The following is a 21,416-nucleotide window of genomic DNA, read 5'->3' as shown; positions in this document are numbered from 1 at the left end:
GTTTCTGAAAAAATTCTAATGAAAGTATTTATATTTATTTAATGGCTCAACAAAAATAATAAGAATCTAGACATTGCAAATCCCATCAATTTGATGAAATCACCTTCTTAAATTTTTTTAATATATATATAGATTCTACCACTGCATCGAGTGTGATACAATATTTATCCAGTTGAGACAGTTAAATTTTCAAATTTAAAACGTGAGGCTTGCCGAGCGTTTTAAATATTTAAAATTCAACTGCTGAGAGTGGATAAATATCGTATTACACGAGATTTGGTGGTGGAATCTGTTTCTCTGATGATTTTCAAACAATACGCAGGCAAAATTATTCCTTCTTTGCAACTGATCTGCAAAAAGATGAGTTCTTTCTATGTGCCATCATCAGGCATGGTTGCCTTTTTTCAATAGGAAATTCAGAGGATAACAAGACAATTCAACGTCATAATCGGATTTTAACCAATAAAGAATTGAGATCAAACGAACCACATGTTGATTAAATTTTTTTATACAATGGGTGCAGAAAGGGATAAATTGACGAAGAATTAGAGAAAATGAAATATAACTCAGTTTACTTGTTTAATTTATTCCACCATCACCATCATTTTTAATGATAAACATAACAGATAAGTTTCATTTCTGTCTTCAATATTTCATTTTTGTCTGAACCCTGTAAATCTCAATGGTGCACTTAAAGTTAGAGTAGAACCATCATGTCATGAAATATATGATCGTCAAGTTAACATGCAATAGGGATATGGTGATTTCAAGAAATTATATAATGTTTAGTCTTTCCTAACTTGCAAAAGTTCCATAAATTGTTGATTTCATCAGAGACCAAATTTTCCATATTTTATGGAACGCTTTATTGAAATACCCCTCATAAACCATGAAGAGGCAGTATTCTAGAGTTCAAACATGGATGATTTGATATATATGTAACACTGTCATCATTTCTAGAGGGAAACCAAGCTAAGTGATTAACAAATTCTTATATTCCTGATTTCCTGGAAACAATTTTTCTGACTGCCTTGTGAAACTATGCAAGAAGATTTGAGTCTAAATGAGTCTTGTGACAACTAAGTTTTTGGCTTGTGAAATTTTAACTAGAACAAGACTATGTGCACATAGAACAACATGGATCACACTATCAAAGTTTCATGTTCAGTAAAACCGATTTAATTTTGCAAAAAAAATCTTATTTGGCATATATCTTTTTATTAAAGTTTATTGTATAAGGAATATGTGTACTACCTGGAAACCAAACTTTTAACAATTTTTTTTAACCTATCGCATGTTCATGTTTAGTGTACTATGAAATCTGGGTCAAAAGCCTAATTGCATACATATGAAAGTTAAAAAAAATCTTTAATTTTATCTTAAAATATATCTGTTGATCATAAAGATTTCGATGTACATTTGCTGACTATAGTTCTACCGTAGAAACCTAAATAACATGGTTAACCAAAATTTAGTGCAGGAAAAACTAACTCAAATTACTGCATTATTGCCAATTGAAGTTCAATTTAATTTTAATTACAAAGGATACTGGATTTTAATGATTCTTGAATTTTTCATGAGATTCTATTTCAATTTGATGAGGTAATTCCAAGATTAGAAAACTGAGACAACTAGATTAACCAATGTTGACCAAGTTTTATAGTATATATAGTCATGCCTTGTCACAAGTTTGATTGCAGAAGATATTAAAACAGAACTAAATACTGTTCATATTTGTGGATTCATTTCTATTCTTGAATACCACTTCATGGGTTTTTGTGGGTAGATGTAAAACACAAAAGAAAATCTTCGACAAATTTTATATAAAGTTGTATGGAGTCTTTGGCAGAACCACAAAATACATATCCATGAAGAGCAAGTTTTCCGCAATCATCGAATATTGATTGGTACCCTGGTATAAATTGAATCCACAGTAATTAAACTGTATCAACTAAATGCTCTTAGTACCAAATAGATCTACAACCCCTTTTATAAAGACCATGATAGATGAGGAATCAATACTACGCAGAACGACTTACAGCTTTTAATTATGTAATGACTGACCTGTCTATATAAACATGTCAAATATTGTCACTATATACTGATGTATATGGACAATTACAATTGTTGTTTGTGTCCAGGGGAAAATTTACCGATGTTTTTCCATCAACTCCTATGAAGATTGAGAGATCAGTGCTTTAAGTGACATACCATCTAAACAAAATACAACTCTCAACAGCAGACAACATATTGGCTTCATCACTAAATCATTTGTATAGAGACATAAAGGAACGGTCAAGGATGTTTTGGGACTTTATTTTTCTTCAATAATGTATAGTTCTTCTATTTTCTTTGGTTTCCATATAAATCAAGGAACTACAGGGGTTTGTTGTATATAATATAAATTGTTTATCAATTTGACTGACATACACTACAGAGATTTCAAAAAGTACTGTATATTCACCAATATTTGCTGGAATTTAATATTTTAATTACTAAACATTGGACACAAATGAGAGATTTTTATTACTAGAAATTAAAAGACAAATTTTTATTTTTCATGCTTATTCTGTCATTATTTTTTGCAATCATAAAAATATCTTAACTTATCAAATAATATTTTGTATGGAAATGGTCTTGTCTCTTCTGATACATCATATCACTTTATCATGTTCATATGATAAATAACCTTCACTGGATAAATTATTGTAAATGTACTCTATTTTGAATGACATTTTATTAGACGGTCAATATTGATTTTTTTTTCTTTCAATGGAATGTAATAACATAGCTAATAGCTAACTAACAGACATCAGTATCAACTATAAGCAGTAATAAACACATTTTTTTCAAATAGGATTAAAAGAAGTTGCAAGTTTTAATATATAATCCCAACACTTTCAGTATTTGCCTGTCCAAATGCCAGACAAGGGTAAAACAAAAATTCCCACCTTGGTCGGAACAGGGGTATAATAATAGACTGCTTGATCTGTTATTGGTTCATTTAATTCAACTTCCAATGGTACAAAAACTAAGCACTATATGTAGTTGGGGTTAATAGCTAATGAAACTAGAATGCTTTGTAAAATAAAGAACTTTTAATGATTTATAGAACTAGTGATCGAGTGTGCCTTGTTGATGTTGAAATGACTATATCATGAAAAAATTTCTTACCATTGTGGTAAAATGCTGAAGTCATTTGGTCAGATCATCATATGTGACCAACTATCTTGACCTCTCAATATTTAATCAAGAAAGCACTTAAGCTTTAGGTTTTTAATCATGACAAACATAGGAAGATGTGGTATGATTGCTACTAAAACAACTATCCACTAAAGACTAAAAGACAAGAATGTAACAGACTATCAGTCACCGTACTGTCATTCATAATAAGAAATTCCATTCCGTAGGTGAACTATACCATATGTCCTTATCTATATTTCAAAGCTCAAGGGATGACACAGTGTGGAAAATTCTTACAACATGATTTTAGCTATTATGTAACATTTAAAATAAAAGGATTTAATGACAGACCACAACTAACCAGGAAGTAATATAATAGTTATTTTCCTCTCAAAGTTATGTGCAATAAAAGAATAAAGTTCCAATGCAAAGTGAATAAATAAAACAGAAAATGTTTAGTGTATTCAGTTTTTGTTTTTGAGGCAACAATGATCATTCACTTACCAACAAAATTTCTACTGAACCAATGATGTACATAGAGGATGCCACAGTGGTCCCTAGATAAAACAGTATCCCAACAGCCCCACCAAACTCTGGACCTAGTGCTCTGGATATCATGAAGTACGATCCTCCAGCAGGTACTACACCATTTGTAGCTATGGCACTCATAGATATAGCTGTTAACATGGTCTAAAAAGAAAATAGCAAATGAAGCTATTATACTAACCAACTGTAAACGTAGAGTTATGAGCAATGGATGAACAATTATATGAATGTATAATATGCTTGCATAAAGCCTGATACCAAATTCAGGGGGTTCTATTCCCTATTTATGAGAAAAAAATGATGAAAATGGTCATTATGTGTAAAAATTTGGTAAGTTTAAAATTGATAAGCGAAGAATCTGAAAAAACTTCACACAGTATAGCATGCTCATAAGAAGCCTAAAACAATCTTTCACATAATTGCACTATGTATTTCCTGAGAGGTGGAAGTTAAGGGGGCTCGCGGGTCTAAGTGAATTTTTTTATTTAATATAGGATTTCTCTATATTTTTCTATAAATGAACTTTATCTTATACTTAATGGAAAAATGAAATAAAAAAATGGGGTCACCGTTCATTTACGCTCACAATCTGCCTTCGAAAGAAGCATACATTTTTGTTAATGTCCTTTTTTTCTGTTGAACTAATAGGAGAAATAGCGGTAATATCGATATAAAAAAAGAACTAAATTACAGAAATCGCTAAAAATTTAAAATTATTTAGTTTATGTACAGCTTATTCGAAAACAACAATAAAAAATATATGTCACCGATGAGTTAAAAGAGATATTTCAATTTTAATGCCAAAAAATGGCATTTTTGCACCAAAGGGAGATAATTTGGTGCTTTTTCAATGATAACTACATTTCAAAAATTCGCTGGGGCCAACACGAATTGATTTTTTGTAATTATTTTTGTACCATATGACAAAGTAACAACTACTTAAGGTAATAAATGAAATTTGTAATGAAAAATTAATGTTTAATTTTTTTTCTGAAAATCTTACACCCGCGAGCCTCCTTAAGTAACCAACAATCAATATTTCTTGAGAAAAAAGGTGACAGAATAGGATGAACACTATATCACTTTATTTTACCCTTTGGCTATATTTAGACCAAATAACAGGATTTATTCCGAAACAAAATTGCCAAATGATCAACCCAAAAACATGAAACAATTAGGCAAAACGATCAACCCCCAAAAGCTGAAACAATTAGGTCAAAATAAACAACCATAAAACCCAAAACAATTAGACCAAAAAGAACAACCGTAAAATCTGAATCAATTAGACCAATTGAACAACTGAAAAAAGCAGAAACATTAAGTCCAAATGAACAACCATAAAAATGAAATATAAACATAATAGTATGACCATTTTATGTGTTAACTTCAATCAAAAGTATTGACACACATGAAGTTTAATTTCACAACTTGACTTGTAATAACAGTTGACTGCATTGTATTTTTACTTTAATCAGTAATCTGTCAATCAATCAACATGTTTACTCTAATGAAATAATGTTTCATTGAACTGAACTTAACAAGGTTTGTTCTAATTCTCCAGAGCACATCATGGGGAAAATTAACCAATTTTTAAAACAGATATCATTCATCATACAAAGTATCTTATATAAGAGTAACTGCTTCCACATTGCATTTCTAAGCACTGGTATCCACAGTTCTTCAAATCCTATTTATAAGAGTGACCTGCTTCCCCTTTGTTAACTACAGCTCCTTAATTTGACCTGTTTTAAGATTTTTGAAACACTTTTGTTGATAGACTAAGAGGAATAATGAATACTTAGGCTTTTAATAGATGGGAAATCTTGACCACTTGGCTATAGTTGTTGAGAAGTTTTGTGTCAAGTCAAATATTCAGATCAGCCATTTTGTAGATATTTTCCAAAGCAGATTCTGCATTTTTAAAAGTTACATAAAAGTCTGTCCTATCTGAATTCAAAGTCCAGACTAACTTAAGTGTTATAACTAAATAATTTAATTTTGGATGTAATGCTTCTTCTGATTGGCTGACAGTGTTTTGAATATCAGCTCATATACATAATTTTGTCATGTGACCGTGACGTCATCAATTTTTTTCATTATTTACTACGACTTAAAATGCAATCTAAAATTAAATTACAAGGAATGACTGAAATAACATAAAAAATGTGGTGCACACTTTAAAATAACCTGCTTGGCATGTTATTCAGTGTGCACCACATTTTTGATGTTTTTTCTTCATAGACAGAAAAAATATTCATGATATATATATTACAGTCATTCCTTAATTGAACAATGGTGAATGTAACACAAGAAATACAATAATTAAGACTTCCAAAGCAACCCCTACCCCAGATCATGACTACTTACTGTTAAACAACAGATAACTACAATTCCTAGACTCTCAAGTAGTCCAGCCATGCCAACAATCCATGTCATACGGATAAACAGCAGTACACCAAATATATTCTGTATGGTTGGTAAATAAACACCAAATAATGTTCCTAGTTTGGCCTGCAAAACATGAACATAGTGTTATTTTATAAATGTATTTTTTTTTTTTATTGTAAGCATTAAATTTTCAAACAGTTTTTCCAAAAAACATGTAGTTGATTGCAAATCCTTTCAAGGTAAATTGTAAAATGTTTATGCTGAGACAATGGATGGAAAAATCCTATTTCCTACTATTTCTATAAGGATATCATTGATATCATGTGATATTCATTCTTCTTTCTTATTCAAAGCTTTTATCCATATTAACATAAAAGCAAGCTAGTATCGTAGAAAGCTATATATCAAATAATCATGGAATGTCCATGTATGTTAAGGGTATATTGTAAAACACTTTTGAAAAAGAACTTCTCAATTATTTATATGTGAAAATTTAATTATGTTATTCTTTATCAAATAATGAGCATTATACATTCCTAGCCTTAAACCCTACAAATGACAAAATTCATTCCATTACAATAACAAACAAAAGATAATAGCATAGTTTGGCAAAAGGGATTTCTAATTAAGATAGAAATAGCAATAGATTTAGGCATATGCACAATATTTTCACTAGGAAGCTTGAAACATATATGTAAAATACTGAAATAAAATATTTAAATTATTCCTTTTTCTTCTTCACATAAACATTTTGTTGCTTTTGGAGATTTATTTGACAAATAAGGCACAACTTCTTGTTTGAATAAACTAGATGGATACCAATGAAACTTTTATATCAGAAAGTGAAAAAAAACAAAAACACTCTGAAATCATAAAATCAAGTTTTCTACCAATGTTTGTTAAGAATTATATTTCATTAAGGTCTTCATATCTTGAACCTACTGTAAAATTTTGATCCATATTATCCTACTAATTCACATATTAGAAATAAATTAAAAAATGTAAAAGAATTGTGTTAACAAAGCCATTCAGAGAACAAATTAATCTTTAGGTTCTGAGTAAAAAAGTGGCAGGACAGAGAGATCAAAGTTGCTGAGGAAGTAAAACAAGAGGCTCTCAAGAGCCTGAATCGCTCACCTTAATTCTTTTGGTTAAATCTCTCATCAATGATTATTTTGGCTTTTCAATTTATTTAAATGTTTTTTGGATCGTCCTATTTTCTTCAAAAGCCAAAAAAAATAATCATTTTCTCCTATGTTCTATTTTAGCCATAGGAGCTATGTTTCTTGACATACAAGGAAATAAAATATAAAATTTATACTAGATACTCTGAAACTCATTTAGCCTAAGTTTGGCTGAAATTGATACAGCAGTTTCAAAGGAGAAGATTTTTTAAAGTAAGTCAACATGATGAACAAATTGTGAAAAAAGTCTTTAAAGGGCAATAACTCCTTAAGGGGGTCAATTGACAATTTTGGTCACATTGACTTAATTGAAGATCTTACTTTGCTGAACATTATTGCTGTTTACAGTTTATTTCTATCTATAATTATATTCAAGATAATAAACAAAAACAGCAAAATTTCCTTAAAATTATCAATTCAGGGGCAGCAACCCAACAACAGGTTGTCTGATTCATCTGAAAACATTCAGTTAAAGTTTGGAAGTATTTGGCCCAGTAGTTTCAGAGGAGAAGATTTTTGTAAAAGATTACTAAGATTTACGAAAAATGGTTAAAAATTGACTATAAAGGGCAATAACTCCTAAAGGGGTCAACTGACCATTTCCGTCATGTTGACTTATTTGTAAATCTTACTTTGCTGAACATTATTCCTGTTTACAGTTTATCTCTATCTATAATAATATTCAAGATAATAACCAAAAACAGCAAAATTTCTTTAAAATTACCAATTCAGGGGCAGTAACCCAACAGCAGGTTGTCTGATTCATCTGAAAATTTCAGGGCAGATAGATCTTGACCTGATAAACAATATTATCCCATGTCAGATTTGCTCTAAATGCTTTGGTTTTTGAGTTATAAGCCAAAAACTGCATTTGACCCCTATGTTCTATTTTTAGCAATGGCGACCATGTTTGTTGATAGATCACAACTTCGGATACAATTTACAAACTAGATACCCTAAGGAACATTCAGTTAAAGTTTGAAAGTATTTGGCCCAGTAGTTTCAGAGGAGAAGATTCTTGAAATAGTTTACGACGACGACAGACGACGACAGACAACGACAGACAACAGACGACGACGGACGCCAAGTGATGGCATAAGCTCACTTGTCCTTTCGGGACAGGTGAGCTAAAAAGAGTGATGTCTTCTCTTGTCCATATATTATAGGCAACAAATTATACATCTTAGCCAACCAAATACATTTTACTTCTGACAAGAGCCATGTCATTATATGAATCATGATCAACAGTCACAGGTAGATCATGATCAGCATGTAGACCGTCATCTATTGATCCTGAATAACATGTAAACCTTCTTCTAATGATCCTGATCAACACGTAGACCTTCTTTTAATGATTATGATCAACATGTAGACCTTCTTTTAATGATCATGATCAACATGTGGACCTTCTTTCAATGATCATGTTTAACAAGTAGACCTTCTTTTAATGATCATGATTAACATGTAGACCTTCTTTTAATGATCATGATTAACAAGTAGACCTTCTTTTAATGATCATGATTAACATGTAGACCTTCTTTCAATGATCATGATTAACATGTAGACCTTCTTTTAATGATCATGATCAACAGGTAAACCTTCTTCAAATGATCATGATCAACAGGCAAACCTTCTTGTATTGATCATGATCAACAGGTAGATCCTCTTCTATTGGTCATGAATAATCGGTAGACCCTCTTCTATAGACCTTCTTGTATTGGTCATGAATAACCGGTAGACCCTCTTCTATAGACCTTCTTGTATTGGTCATGAATAACCGGTAGACCCTCTTCTATAGACCTTCTTGTATTGGTCATGAATAACCGGTAGACCCTCTTCTATAGACCTTCTTGTATTGGTCATGAATAACCGGTAGACCCTCTTCTATTGATCATGATCAACAGGTAGACCTTCTTGTATTGATCATGATCAACAGGTGGTCCTATTATACTGATCATGATTAACCGGTATACCTTCTTATATTGATCATGATTAACCGGTATACCTTCTTATATTGATCATGATTAACAGGTAGACCGACCTTCTTATTTCTTGGTTTACTGTGAAGTTAAGTAACAACAAATTTGAATTTGTTTTGAGAAAAACTCATAAACATTCTTCAAACATTATATATGCATCATTTCCTGACTTTTGACCTGCAATGGTTGATTTGGATAAGTGAGCCTGAACCTTTGTTTGTATAATTAATGTGATATATATGATTAATGTTCAAACCAATCGATTACATTATAATCACAACTAGTGGCTTTGAAGAGCCTATATTGCTCACCTGAATTGTTAACCAATGTCAATAAAAAGTAATGAATCCATTCAATCTCCAAAATTTAGCAACAAATAGCTTGGAACTTTACAGTATTTTTCAGAAAATTTATAAGTGATTAGTTATTAGAAAATTAATCATATCAATAACATTTTGAATGTTTAGAAAATGTATTTGAAAAAACTAACCAATAAAAATCAATAACTGCCTTTAGCTACTTTGTTTTTCATCCAAACAAAATGAAATGACTAGACCATTTCTGTCTAGTTTAATCTGTAATGATGCTTTAGTTTCTGAGCAGTTTACAGATATATGAAAGCTGAAGAGACGACAAACACCAAGTGATAGAAATAACTGTCCCTATGTGCCGTGTGAATTTGAACCACATAAAAAATATATATGGTGTCCTGTACAGAAATAGCCTGGCATCCTGGCTCAGCATCTTCTTTGCTTCAGTAAGTATGGAGCAGTGAGCCAGGATACCAGGCTAGTACTGAAACTCTCACTTTGATAACAAGTGAAATTAGTTTCACTCAATATATCAGGAAAACTCAAAGTAAAGGTATATAACTTTGTTAAAATAACAAATAACAATAAAACTCATTTCTATCAAAATTGTTAGTAGAATGCATAACTCAAATAATTAGTAGCTTACTTTTGACCGCTTATAACTGAAATGAAATATCCTCGTTACATTTATCTCATCAACTATTATCAAGCATGTTGTACATTTTTTTATGTAATTTAGGCTATTAGAGTTATTTCCCATTATTTGCACCAATAAAAGAGTAATTTACTTTAATGCATCTATCACACAGGTTATGAAAGAGTTATTTCCCTATTGGCATCTTAAGAGTTATTTCCCTTATAGGCATCTTATATCACACAGGTAATGAAAGAGTTATTTCCCTTATAGGCATCTATCACACAGGTAATGAAAGAGTTATTTCCCTTATTGGCATCTTATATCACACAGGTTATGAAAGAGTTATTTCCCTTATTGGCATCTTAAGAGTTATTTCCCTTATAGGCATCTTATATCACACAGGTAATGAAAGAGTTATTTCCCTTATAGGCATCTATCACACAGGTAATGAAAGAGTTATTTCCCTTATTGGCATCTTATATCACACAGGTTATGAAAGAGTTATTTCCCTTATTCACATCTTATATCACACAGGTTATGAAAGAGTTATTTCCCTTATTGGCATCTTATATCACACAGGTAATGAAAGAGTTATTTCCCTTATAGGCATCTATCACACAGGTAATGAAAGAGTTATTTCCCTTATTGGCATCTTATATCACACAGGTTATGAAAGAGTTATTTCCCTTATTCACATCTTATATCACACAGGTTATGAAAGAGTTATTTCCCTTATTGGCATCTTATATCACACAGGTAATGAAAGAGTTATTTCCCTTATTGGCATCTTATATCACACAGGTTATGAAAGAGTTATTTCCCTTATTGGCATCTTAAGAGTTATTTCCCTTATAGGCATCTTATATCACACAGGTAATGAAAGAGTTATTTCCCTTATAGGCATCTATCACACAGGTAATGAAAGAGTTATTTCCCTTATTGGCATCTTATATCACACAGGTTATGAAAGAGTTATTTCCCTTATTCACATCTTATATCACACAGGTTATGAAAGAGTTATTTCCCTTATTGGCATCTTATATCACACAGGTAATGAAAGAGTTATTTCCCTTATTGGCATCTTATATCACACAGGTAATGAAAGAGTTATTTCCCTTATTGGCATCTTATATCACACAGGTTATGAAAGAGTTATTTCCCTTATTCACATCTTATATCACACAGGTTATGAAAGAGTTATTTCCCTTATTGGCATCTTATATCACACAGGTTATGAAAGAGTTATTTCCCTTATTCACATCTTATATCACACAGGTTATGAAAGAGTTATTTCCCTTATAGGCATCTATCACACAGGTAATGAAAGAGTTATTTCCCTTATTGGCATATATCACAAAGGTTATGAAAGAGTTAATTCTCTTATAGGCCTCTTATATCTTACAGGTAATAAAAGAGTTATTTCTCTTATTAGCATCTTATATCTTACAGGTTATAAAAGAGTTATTTCTCTTATTAGCATCTTATGTCTTACAGGTTATAAAAGAGGCATGAAAGAGTTGTTTCCCTTATTGACATATTGATAAATCTCGTAGGTTATGAAAGAGTTATTTGCCTTATTGACATCTTGTCATATCACACAGGTTATGAAAAAGTTATTTCCCTTATTGACATCTTGTCATATCACACAGGTTATAAAAGAGTTATTTCCCTTATTCACATCTTTTATCAGACAGGTTATGAAAGAGTTGTTTCCCTTATTGACATATTGATAAATCTCGTAGGTTATGAAAGAGTTATTTGCCTTATTGACATCTTGTCATATCACACAGGTTATGAAAAAGTTATTTCCCTTATTGACATCTTATATCACACAGGTTATGAAAGAGTTATTTCCCTTATTCACATCTTATATCACACAGGTTATGAAAGAGTTATTTCCCTTATAGGCATCTATCACACAGGTAATGAAAGAGTTATTTCCCTTATTGGCATATATCACAAGGCTATTAGAGTTATTTCCCATTATTTGCACCAATAAAAGAGTAATTTACTTTAATGCATCTATCACACAGGTTATGAAAGAGTTATTTCCCTTATTGGCATCTTAAGAGTTATTTCCCTTATAGGCATCTTATATCACACAGGTAATGAAAGAGTTATTTCCCTTATAGGCATCTATCACACAGGTAATGAAAGAGTTATTTCCCTTATTGGCATCTTATATCACACAGGTTATGAAAGAGTTATTTCCCTTATTGGCATCTTAAGAGTTATTTCCCTTATAGGCATCTTATATCACACAGGTAATGAAAGAGTTATTTCCCTTATAGGCATCTATCACACAGGTAATGAAAGAGTTATTTCCCTTATTGGCATCTTATATCACACAGGTTATGAAAGAGTTATTTCCCTTATTCACATCTTATATCACACAGGTTATGAAAGAGTTATTTCCCTTATTGGCATCTTATATCACACAGGTAATGAAAGAGTTATTTCCCTTATTGGCATCTTATATCACACAGGTAATGAAAGAGTTATTTCCCTTATTGGCATCTTATATCACACAGGTTATGAAAGAGTTATTTCCCTTATTCACATCTTATATCACACAGGTTATGAAAGAGTTATTTCCCTTATAGGCATCTATCACACAGGTAATGAAAGAGTTATTTCCCTTATTGGCATATATCACAAAGGTTATGAAAGAGTTAATTCTCTTATAGGCCTCTTATATCTTACAGGTAATAAAAGAGTTATTTCTCTTATTAGCATCTTATATCTTACAGGTTATAAAAGAGTTATTTCTCTTATTAGCATCTTATGTCTTACAGGTTATAAAAGAGGCATGAAAGAGTTGTTTCCCTTATTGACATATTGATAAATCTCGTAGGTTATGAAAGAGTTATTTGCCTTATTGACATCTTGTCATATCACACAGGTTATGAAAAAGTTATTTCCCTTATTGACATCTTGTCATATCACACAGGTTATAAAAGAGTTATTTCCCTTATTCACATCTTTTATCAGACAGGTTATGAAAGAGTTGTTTCCCTTATTGACATATTGATAAATCTCGTAGGTTATGAAAGAGTTATTTGCCTTATTGACATCTTGTCATATCACACAGGTTATGAAAAAGTTATTTCCCTTATTGACATCTTGTCATATCACACAGGTTATAAAAGAGTTATTTCCCTTATTCACATCTTTTATCAGACAGGTTATGAAAGAGTTGTTTCCCTTATTGACATATTGATAAATCTCGTAGGTTATGAAAGAGTTATTTGCCTTATTGACATCTTGTCATATCACACAGGTTATGAAAAAGTTATTTCCCTTATTGACATCTTGTCATATCACACAGGTTATAAAAGAGTTATTTCCCTTATTCACATCTTTTATCAGACAGGTTATGAAAGAGTTGTTTCCCTTATTGACATATTGATAAATCTCGTAGGTTATGAAAGAGTTATTTGCCTTATTGACATCTTGTCATATCACACAGGTTATGAAAAAGTTATTTCCCTTATTGACATCTTGTCATATCACACAGGTTATAAAAGAGTTATTTCCCTTATTCACATCTTTTATCAGACAGGTTATGAAAGAGTTGTTTCCCTTATTGACATATTTCTAAATCTCATAGGTAAAACAAAAAAAGAGTTATTTTCCTTATTGGCATCTTTTATCACACAGATTAAGCAAGTGTCAAACTGGCTTTATCAATAGATTTTTTATCATTCTTAGGTAATACATTTTAAAATTTATTGACACTTTTAATATTCACTTCAAGAGAAGTAACATTATCAACATGAAAAGTAATCTTAATTTATGAATAATCAATATATACCAATATAAAATGTTTTGTATGGCCTTAACAGATTTGTTTTTAAAACTTGAGATATATATTGACAACTGCTAAGAAATAAACATTTGATGCCCCTATCAAGCAAATATTATATAATCTATTAAATCAGCAACTGTCCTTACTAAGCAAATATTATATAATCTATTAACTAGGGCAATAACCACTGGAAAAGCTTTTAACATATTCATATACAAAATCTAATATTATATCAAGAAGCAGTTACCAACACTTGCTTTTGGCAACAGGCAATAAATTAAAAAATACAAAAATAAATGCAGAACAACTGATAGACATATTTATAATCAATTAATATATGACTACTACTTATTGTGTTTAAAAGTCATATAGTGCGGGGTTTAAAAAAAAAATTAATTTACAAAAATTAATTTACGCAAATTATTTAGGGTCAGGGTTTTTTCATTTTGTAATGATGTAGAAGATTTGATGTATATTTTCTTTCTGAGTGAGAAAAAAACCTATATTTGTCTTACTGAAAAACACATTCCCACTTACACTAAGTTGAAATTTACCATTTATATATTTAAGGAAAGAATTGTAATTTGAATAAGAAGTATAAATTTTAGGAGAATTAAAACACATTAATAAATTGCGGCACTTGAAATTTTATAGACACCAATCTTTTGTTGAAGATTGTTCGATGCCCTCTACATGTGTTTTGGTTTATATTTGTTGTTGCTGTTTCATTGATGTATTATGTACGTACATCTCCTTTTATTCATAAATTGAAACTCCTACATGACGTAAAATTTTAAAAGGTAAATATCAACTTAGTGTATTAAATCTATTCAATGCAAAGTAAGCTAAAAAATCTCAATTCTTCTGCAAAAGTAATTTGATGCAAGGATAGCTTAACAACATGCGTTGGGAATGCCTCATCCAAGAAAAAAAACAATAACAAAAGATAAAACAGGGAATGCAAGATAGCCAGTGTCATATACCTTGCTTTTGTCCTGTAAAATGATGTAATATAATACACATGTGTTGAAGTTATAACCTTGAATCAAGATGACTTTCAGTAAATGTTATTAAACGTGTAAAGGTTATCTAATGCACCTAAATCAAAGGGGTATTATCCTATTATACAATCTGCTATTGATTATATATATCATTATGTCCCTCAGCAATTATAACATTTTAACATTTTAAAAAGTCAAAAATAGTATTTGAAACCAAAATAAAAACTCCACATGAAATACTGAACTTTGGAGGAATTAAATGACTGCAATGTGTATTGAAGGAGAAAGTAGGGTGAAGGTCACTTTTTTTTGGCTCCTGAATTGAAAAAAAAAGGTAAAAATGTTAAAACTCTTAGTCTATGCAATCAAATAAAATTCTTCATAGCCTTCCTAAGCGACTGAACTCTTTGATTTGTAGCACCTTGTGGACTACTGTTTTGTCTGTTAGAATTGTTACATTTCTCTTCTCAATGTGTTACTGCCCATCTTTCTTTAACCTAAGGATTTTAATTGCCTGCTATTATTTTTTTTTCATTTTTGTTGTTGATAAAAAAGAAAGTTGGTACCAGTTAAGTTTGTCTTGAAACAGATTGACCTTGTTTGTGTTTGAACAAAAAATGCCAAAACTGTGATAAATAAACTTCAATTTTAAAGGATTAAGAAAATTTACTCTTTTTACATTTCAGGAGCCAAATAATGGCATTGCAAATTCCTCCATTAAATTTATAGTAATGATATAATACAACTAACATGTACGTTTTTTTCTTCTCTTCATAAGTATAATCTGTTTTACTAAATTTTATGACCTTGAGTTTGTAGTTTTACCTAAATCTTTTATAACACCTGTTTTTTAATTTCTCAAGTTGATTTCATTCACGACTTAATGAGATAAACAAACTATAACTGATGTAATCTTGTCTAATGAAGGTAACTGAATACAGGGCATGTAAAAAAACAGAGGTCGTGCTTCCAATTAGTAGATTGATCATTGCCTATTCAAATTGATCAATTACTTTAAGGTATCTAATAGAACTTCTCTACTGTGGATTCATATATTTTTGTGGGTACCAATTTTCGTGGATTAAGGAAAATTTACATGTTCTTGGATATTTAATCTGTTGGTTTTGCCAAAGTTTAGACAATTGTAATAAGGTGAACCTTTAATTTCTAAGAACACCTGTACCCATGTAATTCACTCAAATTGGTATCTGACAAATAATGACTGCACAGTATTTGGATAGTTGAACACTTGAAAAGTTAATGTCATACATGATAGAATTTACCACCACTTCCCTTTGTGGTGTGAGATATTTTCTATTGTGACGTTAAAATTTTCACTTAAAATTTTCACGGGAACCTTTGTGACAGACAAACAGAGATAATGTGTATACTGTGCATTAGAAATGGGCAAATACAAACCCTTATGTATAATATACAGAAACAAAAAGACAACCACTGAATTAAGCTCTTTTAATGTGGGCAGATTTACAATACTGCATATACCTTCAGTATAATAGACTTTACAAGGGCTGTACTTACATTACTGCAGAGTGGTGAGAAGACCTATAGTACATTAGATAGGGGGAGGGTTTAGGAGACTTACAATATGGTTGTGTATTCTTTACCTGTTTGTCTTTATCACTGTATTCTTTGGTCATGTTAGGTTCAATCCCAGCTTGATAATTGGCGATCCTATTAAGGATTTGTGAGATTTTACCTCTGGCCTGTAAATCATCCTGAAATCACAGTTCTAATTATAGTTTTACTTCAATTAGTTAAATTAAGACAAAAAATAGCTATACAATATGTGTTTTTTTTTTATTGTTGAAGGATGTGCAATTGCCTATAATTACTTACATTCACTTCATTTGAAGTTTGGTGGATTTGAAATTGTCTCTTTGAAATTATACATCTCCATATTTCTATATTGAAAGACATTTCAAATTTTTATGAAATTTTGTATGAAATAATTAGGCTGCATTTAAAAATCAAATAAATGGGGAATGTGTCCTTGGGACACAGATGATGCCCTCCTTGCACATAAAGTTGTAAAGGGACATAACTCAAGAACTGTAAAAGTGAGGATCCCCAATGTGTACATGATTTGAGTTTTGTGGTAAATATTGTTTCTAATTTAAATTACATTTAGTTGAGGCAAACTTAAGTAAGAGATCAGAGACAAATATTTCAGCAATTATCCCATTTGTAAAGGGGCATAACTCTTAAATGGTAAAAGTTACACTACCAAAATTCAAACTTGATCTGTGTTTTAAGGTAATAAGCATTGTGTATAAGTTTCATAACATTTGGTTGGGGCAAACTAAAGTTAGGAGAACGTAAACCAATTTCAGGACATACGTCCAGAAGGACAAGGGTAAAACTTAAAGCCCCTCTGCCAGGGATATGCAAAAGATTTACAAAGAAAGAAAAAATGAAAGTTTCAACAATATTGTTAAAAAGTATGTTTTTGGTTGCAAAGAATAATTATATCACAATGACATCTCGTTTTAAAAACTCATAGATTTTCATCATATCTGACTGTTAATGAAGATAAAACTGATGTTGAGTCTGTCATCATTTTTCAATTTTCAGCACTTTGCAAAAACAATGACTCAAGGTCCAAATGTGAAGTGAATAATGAAATTATGTAATTCATATCAGCTATTATATCATCATTGCCATCCTTGCATGACATTTCGGATTCTCTTCAAAATTTCTACGTTGTTTTTTTTTCACATATAGATCAACTCTACTCAAGTTACGTGTCTTTATTGAAAATGAAAGATGTAAAATGGCAGCCATCATTATTTTCTCTGACTGATATTAAATGTGCACGTTCTAAACAGAAACTGTTAACAGTTCTAAAATTAGATTTTCTCCATTTCATACTATTATTATAGAGATTTTAAGCTAGATTGAAAGCCTGGCTTATTAAAGATTGTTCCCTGCAGCTTAACATGTGACAGTCATACCGTGTTAAAATGTCATCATATTGTGAAATATTCATAGACTTGCTTCCACAGTGATAAGCAAACTATAGAACAGTTTAACAGAATTCCTATTAACTGAATAACTTATTTCACATGGTGTCTTAATATACTTAATTTTTGCTTAAGTATTTGCTTACAGAACCCAAGAAGAATGTTTTCTTACAAAACCCAGCAGATAATTTTGCTTATTGAACCCAAAGAGATAATTTTGCTAAAATAATCCAAGATAGAAATGAATTTGCTTAAATAACCCTAAAGGAAATAAATTTGCTTAAATAACACAAGAAGGATTTCATTTGCTTACAGAAACCAAAAAGGAGAATATTTGCTTACAGAACCTACGGAGATAATTTTGCTTAAATAACCCAAGAAGGAGAATCATTTGCTTATAGAACCTAAGGAGATAATTTTGCTAAAATAACAAAGAAGGAGAATCATTTACTTATAGAACCCAAGAAGGAGAATCATTTGCTTATAGAACCAAAGAAGGAGAATCATTTACTTATAGAACCAAAGAAGGAGAATCATTTGCTAACATAACCAAAGAAGGAGAATCATTAACTTATAGAACCAAAGAAGGAGAATCATTTACTTATAGAACCAAAGAAGGAGAATCATTAACTTATAGAACCTAAGGAGATAATTTTGCTAAAATAACCCAAGAAGGAGAATCATTTACTTATAGAACCCAAGAAGGAGAATCATTTGCTTATAGAACCAAAGAAGGAGAATCATTTACTTATAGAACCAAAGAAGGAGAATCATTAACTTATAGAACCCAAGAAGATGAATCATTTGCTTATAGAACCAAAGAAGGAGAATCATATGCTTATAGAACCAAAGAAGGAGAATCATTTACTTATAGAACCCAAGAAGGAGAATCATTTACTTATAGAACCCAAGAAGGAGAATCATTTGCTTATAGAACCAAAGAAGTAGAATCATAAGCTTATAGAACCAAAGAAGGAGAATCATTTTCTTATAAAACCCAAGAAGGAGAATCATTTGCTTATAGAACCAAAGAAGGAGAATCATTTGCTTATAGAACCAAAGAAGGAGAATGATTTACTTATAGAACCAAAGAAGGAGAATCATTTACTTATAGAACCAAAGAAGGAGAATCATTTGCCTATATAACAAAAGAAGTAGAATCATATGCTTATAGAACCCAAGAAGGAGAATCATATGCTTATAGAACCCAAGAAGGAGAATCATTTACTTATAGAACCAAAGAAGGAGAATCATTTGCTTATAGATCTATAGAAGGAGAATCATATGCTTATAGAACCAAAGGAGAATCATTTTCTTATAAAACCCAAGAAGGAGAATCATTTGCTTATAGAACCCAAGAAGGAGAATCATTTGCTTATAGAACCAAAGAAGGAGAATCATTTGCTTATAGAACCTAAGAAAATAATTTTGCTTATAAAACCCAAGAAGGAGAATCATATGCTTATAGAACCAAAGAAGGAGAATCATTTGCTTATAGAACCAAAGAAGGAGAATCATTTACTTATAGAACCAAAGAAGGAGAATCATTTGCTTATAGAACCAAAGAAGGAGAACCATATGCTTATAGAACCAAAGAAGGAGAATCATTTTCTTATAAAACCCAAGAAGGAGAATCATTTGCTTATAGAACCCAAGAAGGAGAATCATATGCTTATAGAACCAAAGAAGGAGAATCATTTACTTATAGAACCCAAGAAGGAGAATCATTTGCTTATAAAACCTAAGGAGATAATTTTGCTTATAAAACCCAAGAAGTTATAGAACCAAAGAAGGAGAATCATTTGCTTATAGAACCAAAGAAGGAGAATCATTTACTTATAGAACCAAAGAAAGAGAATCTTTTGCTTATAGAACCAAAGAAGGAGAATCATTTACTTATAGAACCAAAGAAGGAGAATCATTTACTTATAGAACAAAAGAAGGAGAATCATTTGCTTATAGAACCAAAGAAGGAGAACCATTTGCTTATAGAACCAAAGAAGTAGAATCATTTGCTTATAGAACTATAGAAGGAGAATCATATGCTTATAGAACCAAAGAAGGAGAATCATTTTCTTATAAAACCCAAGATGGAGAATCATTTGCTTATAGAACCTAAGGAGATAATTTTGCTTATAAAACCCAAGAAGGAGAATCATATGCTTATAGAACCAAAGAAGGAGAATCATTTGCTTATAGAACCAAAGAAGGAGAATCATTTACTTATAGAACAAAAGAAGGAGAATCATTTGCTTATAGAACCAAAGAAGGAGAACCATATACTTATAGAACCAAAGAAGGAGAATCATTTTCTTATAGAACCTAAGAAAATAATTTTGCTTATAAAACCCAAGAAGGAGAATCATATGCTTATAGAACCAAAGAAGGAGAATCATTTGCTTATAGAACCAAAGAAGGAGAATCATTTACTTATAGAACAAAAGAAGGAGAATCATTTGCTTATAGAACCAAAGAAGGAGAACCATATGCTTATAGAACCAAAGAAGGAGAATCATTTTCTTATAAAACCCAAGAAGGAGAATCATTTGCTTATAGAACCAAAGAAGGAGAATCATTTGCTTATAGAACCTAAGAAAATAATTTTGCTTATAAAACCCAAGAAGGAGAATCATATGCTTATAGAACCCAAGAAGGAGAATCATTTTCTTATAAAACCCAAGAAGGAGAATCATTTGCTTATAGAACCCAAGAAGGAGAATCATTTGCTTATAGAACCTAAGGAGATAATTTTGCTTATAAAACCCAAGAAAGAGAATCATATGCTTATAGAACCAAAGTAGGAGAATAATTTGCTTATAGAACCAAAGAAGGAGAATCATATGCTTATAGAACCAAAGAAGGAGAATCATTTGCTTATAGAACCAAAGAAGGAGAACCATTTGCTTATAGAACCAAAGAAGGAGAATCATATACTTATAGAACCAAAGTAGGAGAATCATTTGCTTATAGAACCAAAGAAGGAGAATCATTTGCTTATAGAACCAAAGAAGGAGAATCATTAACTTATAGAACCAAAGAAGGAGAACCATTTGCTTATAGAACCAAAAAAAGAGAATCATTTACTTATAGAACCTAAGGAGACAATTTGGGTCACAGAAACCAAAAAGGAAAATATTTGCCAACAGAACCCGAGATAATATTGCTTAAATAACAAAAGAAAGAAAGAAATTTGCTAAGAGTATCCAAGATAATTTTGCTTAAATAACTGTAGAAGGAAAGCAATTTGCTTAAATAGTCCCAAAGGAAATACATTTGCTTACAGAATTAAAGAAGGCAATAACTTTGCTTACAGAACCAATTTCACAAAGTAACCTACATTTCATTGTTGTTCATACACTTTCATAAGCCACACATTAGGCTATTGCACATTACCAGAA

General features: G+C 30.9%; 1 protein-coding gene across 6 annotated transcripts in view; it reads right to left on the bottom strand.

Annotated features, from left to right (window-relative positions):
- The window catches only part of LOC139525497 (solute carrier family 12 member 4-like), a 73,935-nt gene that overhangs the window by 26,628 nt on the left and 25,891 nt on the right, over positions 1 to 21,416 (bottom strand). For 3 of the 6 annotated variants that reach the window (XM_071320876.1, XM_071320879.1, XM_071320881.1), the window contains 4 exons: positions 16,663 to 16,773; positions 15,020 to 15,031; positions 6,097 to 6,240; positions 3,688 to 3,873 (listed from right to left, as the gene is read on the bottom strand). In XM_071320876.1, the coding sequence (XP_071176977.1) occupies positions 3,688 to 3,873; positions 6,097 to 6,240; positions 15,020 to 15,031; positions 16,663 to 16,773 (453 nt within the window). Of the gene's footprint in view, positions 1 to 3,687; positions 3,874 to 6,096; positions 6,241 to 10,237; positions 10,254 to 15,019; positions 15,032 to 16,662; positions 16,774 to 21,416 lie in introns of those variants that run through there. The other 3 variants (XM_071320878.1, XM_071320880.1, XM_071320882.1) reach the window with 2 other exon arrangements.

The sequence above is a fragment of the Mytilus edulis genome, chromosome 5 (assembly GCF_963676685.1).
Source record: "Mytilus edulis chromosome 5, xbMytEdul2.2, whole genome shotgun sequence".
NCBI lineage: Eukaryota > Metazoa > Mollusca > Bivalvia > Mytilida > Mytilidae > Mytilus > Mytilus edulis.
This window is presented reverse-complemented; position numbering and strand designations above follow the sequence as displayed.